Source organism: Dendronephthya gigantea, unplaced genomic scaffold (assembly GCF_004324835.1).
Source record: "Dendronephthya gigantea isolate DGI-Jeju-01 unplaced genomic scaffold, DenGig_1.0 000419F, whole genome shotgun sequence".
Lineage (NCBI taxonomy): Eukaryota > Metazoa > Cnidaria > Anthozoa > Malacalcyonacea > Nephtheidae > Dendronephthya > Dendronephthya gigantea.
This window is the reverse complement of record NW_021163429.1, coordinates 24,208-32,894: the sequence shown is the minus strand read 5'-3', so window position 1 is coordinate 32,894 and position 8,687 is coordinate 24,208. Positions and strand designations below refer to the sequence as shown.

The 8,687-nt window shown below is 39.3% G+C and overlaps 1 protein-coding gene across 1 annotated transcript; it reads left to right on the top strand.

Annotated features, from left to right (window-relative positions):
• The first annotated feature begins 528 nt into the window (after window positions 1–528).
• On the top strand, window positions 529–4,669 carry LOC114543216. Its single transcript, XM_028562300.1, has 3 exons — window positions 529–1,231; window positions 1,654–1,883; window positions 3,217–4,669. Exons 2-3 carry the CDS (start codon window positions 1,690–1,692, stop codon window positions 4,085–4,087), a joined length of 1,065 nt encoding a protein of 354 aa, XP_028418101.1. The 5' UTR covers window positions 529–1,231; window positions 1,654–1,689; the 3' UTR covers window positions 4,088–4,669.
• The last annotated feature ends 4,018 nt before the right edge of the window (window positions 4,670–8,687 follow it).

The window sequence follows — 8,687 nt, the reverse complement described above, 5'->3', positions numbered from 1 at the left end:
TTGTATGCAAGCATTCCAGCACGGTTTTAGGTAACATGAGGTCAGTGCTAGCACGCATTTCAGGTTAGTAAAATTTTAGATCAGCGTTGCATCTAAGCATTCGAGGTAACGTTCGCTATTATTCTATAGATATGAGATCAGTGGGAAGTAGTCATTCCAGATTATTTTCGGTTCAAAAGCAGATATCACAGGTCAGTGGCAAAAAAACGCATTCCAGTTTATAACAGTTGCCAAGATCAGTTCACACATCCTGAGCCTTCTGCCTTGTAAGATCAGTGAAGAGCGTTCTAATTTATTATCAGTCCAAAAACAGGTAGTATTCAGTTATAATCCAGGTCAGTGGCAGGCAAACGCGTTCCTTAAGAATTAAAAAATGAGTCGCGTGCCTTTATGGTGTAATAATGCACGATGGGGGAATGTTGGGAGAATACGAGAGAAGCTTGTAAAACACGAGGCGTAGCCGAGGTCACAGGTCCAAAAACAGCCAACATTCAGTTGTATTCCAGGTCAATGGCAGGAAAACGCGTTCCAGTGTATTAACAGTTACCAGGATCAGAATCCATGTTAGCTCAGTGGCAGGAAAGCGTTCCAGTTTATAAACAGTTGCTAAGATCAGCTCACACGGGCGCCTTCGCCATCCTAAGCCATCTGCTTTGTTAGATCAGTGGCAAGCGTTCCAGTTAATCACCGGTCCAAAAACTGGCAACATTCAGTTGTATTCCAGGTCAGTGGCAGGTAAACGCGTTCCAGTGTATAAACAGTGAGCGAAGATCAGCACACACAGCTCCTCGATCGACCATCTGCCTTGTTAGCGTTGTAATTTATTCAGACAATACGAATCTCCTTAGAGCGACACCGGGCCAAGTTATACAAAAAACACCTGCTCATTACTAAACAATATACACAAGGCAATTGAACGGTCGTAGTTTCTTTAAAATAACATTAAAAAGTAACAAAAACAACTCGGTTAGTTCACTTCCGCTCCGAGGCGATTTGCGACAGTTTTCGCAACATTCTAACGAGGAAATCGAACGCGATTCTTGTCCGGGAAACTTTGGGATAATCGAGCAAATTTCGATATAAATATATTCCCTTTGTTTTGTAAGTGATTAGACCTAATATATTAATAAAGTACAACTATTTCGAAGCAGTGTAAAAAGCTTGAAACGGCCAAAGAAACGGATTTTCCGCAAGGATTCACAAAGTTCTTTTTGGAAATCGAACATCGAAGGTAAGTTTAAAGTGTAGCTAACTTTTTGAGCTCGTTATTCAAGACATTAAAGATTGTTCAGCTGTATTGATGGCAAGATATATTCGATAAATATTATAAACAATATGCCGATAGGAAAACTTCGAACTGACAATTAACCATGTTAACTATTTATAACGATAAAAAACTTTAAATTTCGATGTGGCGTTTACAACAGCAGTATTTTCGTGAGGTAGATTTCAAATAGTCGGCAAATAATTGAGAAAGCCCGTGCAGTATTTTATGAGATTTTCAAGTGCCATGTTTCTGTCAAAGGTTTTGCCTTGAACTTCAACTGTTCAAATTGTTATTTACTTTAAGATTAATAAAACCTTTTTGTATCGTGCTATCTTTTGAATAATATGAACGTAAGAACGTTAATTTGTCACGTTTACACTTTACAGCGAAGCCAAGAGTTGATATAAAAACCCGGCGAACTCATGGAGGGAAGAATGGCCTTCAAGCGGCCTCACGACGGCAATCCGTCTCTAAATTACGACGATCGTTTTCACTACAATATTTACAGACAAACACAACCATTTACGGCAGCCGCTTCGCGTAGAAAGAATTTCGCGGATGATTTGAAAGTTCCCGAAGTCCCGAACGAAAGAAATGGTTCGTCATTTAGCGGAAGGTAAAATAAATAAGTCGATATCCTTATATATAATGCATGTTGTAGAGTTTTCCTTTGGCTTTACGAACGCCGGTTTGGAGTGAGTATAAAGTAAAACAATCCTAGCGATAAAGGTATCGGGCATTTTTTATAGCCTGAATTGGATGAAAATTTAGCCGATTTCCAAATCGGACGAAATATATAATAATATATTATACTTGAAATGCCATGGCTTTGAAAATAAATTAATCTCTTTGGACACATATAATCCTGCATGTCCAACGATAGAGAACGTATTTTCGACGAAAAAATACATGCTTCAAATGCCTCAGAAATAGCGAACTATTGTTGACAAAGTATAGATATCAAGGTTGCAATTGAAAAGGTAAAATTAGAATACAAATATTCTACAACGTATTTTGAGATTGGAAGCGCCTGAATAATTAATAAATCATTGTTTATAGACAGAATTATACATCTAATTGAATAATATTTAACATTGGGGTCGGCACTTTGAAGGAAGATATATTTCATTTCGTGAACGCCTTTCAGTTATAAACTTCCGTGTTAAACATTCAACGCATGTTCGTTAATTCACAGTGTCACTGGGCGAAAACCTCCTTCAAAATCCGCGTGGGCTGTTTTGCCAGCAATTGAAAAATGCTTTTATTTGTGCAATAAAAAATTAATGAACAAAATGATTTTTTTTTAACTTGCCGGTGACATTTTGGCAAAACTTTCAATGTTAAGTAAGATATATTATGCAAGCAATTTTTTTAAATGATTTCCTTGAGATTCGCCTGGCTTTAAGCTGGAAAAAAAAGTGAGCCAATTTGCATGCTGCTGTGGTTTGTGTCTGAACTACCTGAGAAAGATATCTCAAACGTTGTGGTCCAGTGTAGGTAGTATTCTACAATAAGCTGCCGTGGTTTGTCTGAACTACCTGAGAAAGATATCTCAAACGTGCATGGTGGTTCAGTGTAGGTAGTATTCTACAATAAGCTGTCGTGGTTTCTGTCTGAACTACCTGAGAAAGATATCTCAAACGTGGTGGTTCAGTGTAGGTAGTACTCTACAATAAGCTGCCGTGGTTTGTGTCTAACTACCTGAGAAAGATATCTCAAACGTGGTGGTCCAGTGTAGGTAGTATTCTACAATAAGCTGTTGTGGTTTGTGTTTGCATGAACTACCTGAGAAAGATATCTCAAACGTGGTGGTCCAGTGTAGGTAGTATTCTACAATAAGCTGTCGTGGTTTGTGTCTGAACTACCTGAGAAAATATATCTCAAACTTGGTGGTCTAGTGTAGTTAGTATCCAAAAAGATATAATCTGAAATCTTTCTTTCATTTTTAGCCTTGCCGAGGTTTACGAAAAAGCCCTGAACAACGTCCTCAATATTCAACCAAATTTCAAAATGGACGAAGGTCACAGCGACAGGAAAGAAACGACGGAGAAAAAGCCCCTATCGGCATTAGACACTCTCCAGTATCAACCGCCGGGTGGGTGCAAGTTCCCACATAGCGAGACGAACACGCTTCAACGAGTTAGCGACGACAAAAAACTTAATCCGACCAACAAATCCGCATTTCATGTCCCGGAGAAAAGGCGCGTGCCAACCAGCCAATCACGTTACGGAAATTGGTCACATGAACACCCCTTTCCTTATCCGGTAAACTATCCCGGGGAATACTACCCAATCGTTCACCGGCCGCCGTTTTATCCTCAGTACGATAATTTTTACCTCGAAAGGTTGAATTATTATCCTGAGCCGCGAAGGCGGGATTTTCCCATCTTTACGCACGTGTTGCCATGGTTACAATTCGAGAGAGACCATAAACCAATTACGTCATCGCCTACGAAGCCAATGACGTCATCAAGATTTGCGCATTTGCCCGCAGAGGGTAATTTGGGATACAATACGATAAAAGACACTAAGAATGTGACCCAACTTACATTCGGTACCAAGTCGCTGGCACGCGATGACAAGACCGCTGAGCAAAAGCAGAGCGAGAACGCGGGCGCTGAAAATCACGAAGACTTGCGCGTGCGCGGTGGCGAAAAGTGTGCCAAAAGTCCAGACTTTTTGAACGTGAAGACGAGGCGCATGCGTGCGTTTGAGAAAAGGAATGACTTTAACAACACTAGCAGAAAGGGCACCTTTGGCAGCCCAAAAGAGGAGTTCCTTTTTAGTCTGGGTTTGACAAGGGTGGATCACAACGGGTGATCGAGTGTAGATTGTCACAGTACATCGTAGGATATATAAGGGGTTTTGTAGAATCGACCGTTAGGGTTTGAACTATCAGTTATCAGGGGGGTAACTAAACCAAATTATTGCGGCCGGGGGGGGTGGGGTGCATATACAGATATTCATGTTTACATAACATAGGAACAAAAGCTTTTAACAGAAATCAGCCCGGCGTAAGAGAAAATATATGAATATACATCTCAATATTCAAACCTCCAGTTTCCCTCCCGGATTCAGGTAGTCTCTAGCTTTGAGAGAAGCGCATCTATCTATCCACAATGCTTTGCGGGCATTACATGCCAACGCTTTGATTGAAAGCACTGGGGCTAATTACCGGAAGCAACGTACTGTTGGGTTAATCCACGATCGCCATTCCCTTTCAATTCGTCGTTTCTTGCGTGATTGCACAAGGCCGCAGCTAGAAACTTTGTTGGGGTGTGTATATGATTCATATATTCGTCTTATGCCAGACAGATTTCTTTTGTAGGCTATTGTTCCTATGATATGTAAACATGAATATACGAATATACACCGTCCAATTAGGCGTCTAGCTACGACCCTACACGCCGCCTAAAAACGCTCAGGTTGATGCAAGTTGATATAAACAGGATGGAGCAATGTTGTGCTGCCCACATTGTTCAGAGTTGTTATCAATATTGAACAATATTGTTACACCCGATTCAGTTTCAACAATATTGTTCAATATTGATAACAACTCTGAACAGTGTGGGCAGCACAACATTGCTCCATCCTGTTTATATCAACTTGCATCAACCTGAGCGTTTTTACGCGTGTAGATTGCACGTTGTAAAAGGACTTGGTTCTAGTAAAAAAATGCTTGAGTTTAGATTCCTGGTTGCTGGCAGCCACCGTCAATTTTGGTAACGTAGCATTTGGAAGGCGTTTGCATTAATCAATAGAGAGCTGTTTGTTTACGTACGTCATTATGATGCAAAACTCGTATTCCAGGTTATTGAGTGCAGTTCACGGCCCAACGAATCCGAGTTTGGCCAAATGACGTAAGCAAACAACCGCTAATTTTGGCGCGAATATGACGTGTGCTTTGAGTTACTGCTAAATGAAATTAATGGCTAAACTTAGCTAATGTTCTTCTGGGGGCGGTTATATCAAGCCCATTTAGCTTAAACGTTGGTAAGTTCAAAAAAGAAAGTAAGTCTATCGTTTTATACAAGAAGCAAACTAAATGTTTTCACCTTCATACAAAGATACTGTTTACAACTACATATTCAATGCATAATATTCAAGTTGACTCATTCAAGAGAGTTGTAAGAGTGTTGTTTACTTTTGAACTTATCCACCACTTAAGCTAAATGGGCTTGATACAACCGACCCCAGAATGATTCGTTGTTAAACTCATTAATGTATTTATTTGCGATTGCTTATAACTCTCATCCAATAAATTTTACCACAAAGTCAAATATTGTTTTATAAAGTGGATTGTAACTCGTAAAACGAGTTGTTGAATTGTAGGACGATTTTAAGTGAAGGTAGACAACAGTGCTTACGCTTTAGCTCTGCTCATGACAACAAGTGAGGTCCTCTGTCAGGCTCTGATGTAAAACTTGCTCAAATTTCACAACAGTTTTGAATTTTTCTCAAAAGAAACCCAAAGTTCATATGATTTAAAGGCGTAGCGAACCTAATAGTGTTGGATATTCAGACAACACATAATATTTTAAAAAGTATAGAAGTTCAAAATATCAATAAACCGTTCGTTTGCACACGGACTTCAATATACAAATTACCAGACACCATGAAGTCGAAAATTTTAGTTTTAAGACAATGTTTCTCGCCGGGGAAGCAAACTTAGCATGTTTGCAGGCGTTCTTATCTGTCAGAAAACCTGCAGCAAAATGAAGACCTTCCAGATGATATTTTGAACGGGGAAGCGATCATTATCAATACTGCTATTTGCAATCAAACGCGTTCTTATCTGTCAGAAAACCTGCAGCAAAATGAAGACCTTCCAGATGATATTTTGAACGGGGAAGCGATCATTATCAATACTGCTATTTGCAATCAAACGCGTTCTTATCTGTCAGAAAACCTGCAGCAAAATGAAGACCTTCCAGATGATATTTTGAACGGGGAAAACGCGCCGAAGTTTTATCGTTCCTAACGCAGCCAAAGGCAAAAGGAGTTCACACCTACTCAACTTTATGTTTTGATTGAATATGCAGCGATAATTTGAGTGACAGTTTCAACTCATTAGAACTGGCACAGTTAAAAGAATATAGATGATTTGGCGACCACATAAAACTACAATACAACTCATTAACTATGTTGAGGTAGATTTATGCAAAAGATTGTTCCTTTCTCATCACATGTCTATTGAATTTTGCACAGACAAACCAATAGCAATCTTATAATTAACATATTTTTCAAGTCAAGGTTGTGGAGCTTAGCTTAGCAAGACGAATGCCATTGGTAAATTTGGCTAAAATACAATTCACATGTGACGAGAAAGGAACCATTTTTGGCATAAACCCGGGCAATAACATAGTTAATGAGTTGTATTGTACTTTTATTTAGTCTCCAAACATGAGTATGCCATTAACTGTGGAACTGGCTAGTCAAAACATACGCATTTCATTGTTGGCTAATTTTATTCAGGAAACACCCTACTGGCGAAAGTGTGCAGTGAATGTTACAAATGTAAGAATATACAGAATATTACGTTGATAATCACCCGTGAATGGCTCCGTTGACAATAGCCGATCGTAACGCGTCACGCAATCATTTTATTAGGTCAATTGTAACTCATAAAGCGAGTTGTTGAATTATAGGACGATTTCAACTAACCTGCAAGTGGATGAACGTAACGTTTAGTAGAGGATTAGAAGTTAAAGTAACGTTATCGTTGACAGCTAATAAACAACGATAAAAATTCGGCTCACGGCGCGTTTGATAACTTTGATTACAAATAGCAGAATTAGATCGCCATTTTACCGCCGGAACCAAGATGGCGGCAAATTTAAGATATTGTTTTCACCTGAATATTTTGCCGCCAATTTTCTGAACCGTCAAATGCAGCGATAAGGTGATCATAACAAGTCGGTAGTGCGAAAGAATGCAAATTCGTCGGCAGATTTTGGGTTTTAAAGTTTCAAACGCTTTCCGAAGAAAGAATATACGCGACAGAACAGTTGCCGGAAATCAAGGCGGCGAAGGGTCTCCGCCACGAGTCTGGTACCTAGACTGTAAGATGTGAAGATAACTAAGGCCCGTCCTCAAAACGTATTCAGATTTTTTTAAACGCAAAGATTTTTTAATTTTTTTTAAAGCATGCCATTCGCCCGTTCTGACCAGAACACTTAAGCATTTAAAACCCGTTCACACACTGCGATTGTATGTTGCGATTTTCTTCTTTGGTAGATGTGAACGAGTGAATTAGTTACTGATGTTTAAATAAGAGCTCTTATCGATCGGAACATTCGTAACTAATTACTCATTCACATCTGTCAAAAGAGGAAAATCGCAGATAGAATCTCAGCAAAAATCGCAAGTGTAAAAGGGGCCTTTAATGCAGAAAAAAATGAGAGATGTTAACAAACGCGGCTTTGAGTAAAGCCCCGGTCAAGCGAGGATGATTTTTACGAATTTTTGAGTTCTCAAAAGCAACTAAATTTGATCATGTTATGGTATTCTTGATAATTAGTGAAGGATAGCATTTTTTGACATAGCTCTCACACGGGCTCCTTCAAAAATTGAATTTATTCCCTGCAAAAAACGGTGAATTCGCGTCGCGTTAGCAAATCTCGTTCGCTATATGCGGGTCAATTTGAGCGATTGTAACACAGGGATTTTTGACTCCATGATTCATGAAACAGGCGCAAGTAAAACAGCAAAGAAATTTTGGTTTCTCATCATGAGGGGTTCGAGACCAGTGAACTCTAAAAAGACTGGAACGATAACTTGGCCGCCATCTTTGAAGCCAGCACTGATGGCCGCCATGAAGGCCAAGAGTTGAAATTACACCAGCAAAACAACGCCGGTTTTTATACACAAATCCATCTCATCTGATCATGAATAAAAGCTTAAAACAAGCATTGAAACTTAGATTTTACTAAAAAACAAGTTTTATGAACGTGAAAAGGTGCAAACCTATTTTTTTTTCGAGTTGAAGGCGAAGTTTTTTTTCGGCCCGTTCAAATTCTTTAAATATTTCAAGTACAAAGCTGGTACCTCGCCGGTTTTTACAGTAAGATGATGCGGATTACTTAGGTCTATCCAAAAAGGGTAAATTCGTTGTTTGTTTAAAGTTGAAGTGGTCAAATAAAAATTGCATTTTTCTGGCAATTTTTTGCCAAAAAATACGATTTTTACGGAATTCTCACTCTCCCTAGTTCCTTTGAAGGCTTGATTTGCTCGCGCGGCTCCCGCCTTAATCAGCAAATTATATTCAAATCGGCTTCATCCAATGACTAGTTTTTATTGTTGAGTTATCGTTCCAGTCTTATTAAAGTTCACTGTTCGAGACACGCTGCGTTATAGACTGGGCCCGATTGCTGACGTCATCGAATTCAAAAACCTTTTTAAGCCCATTTTCCATTGGGCG

What these genes read in the sequence shown, in the direction of transcription:
- LOC114543216 (XM_028562300.1), top strand. Translation starts at nt 1,690, where the DNA reads ATGGAGGGAAGAATGGCCTTCAAGCGGCCTCACGACGGCAATCCGTCT. An exon ending in GGTTCGTCATTTAGCGGAAG is followed by an intron (nt 1,884 to 3,216) that starts GTAAAATAAATA and finishes TTTCATTTTTAG; the next exon opens with CCTTGCCGAGGTTTACGAAA.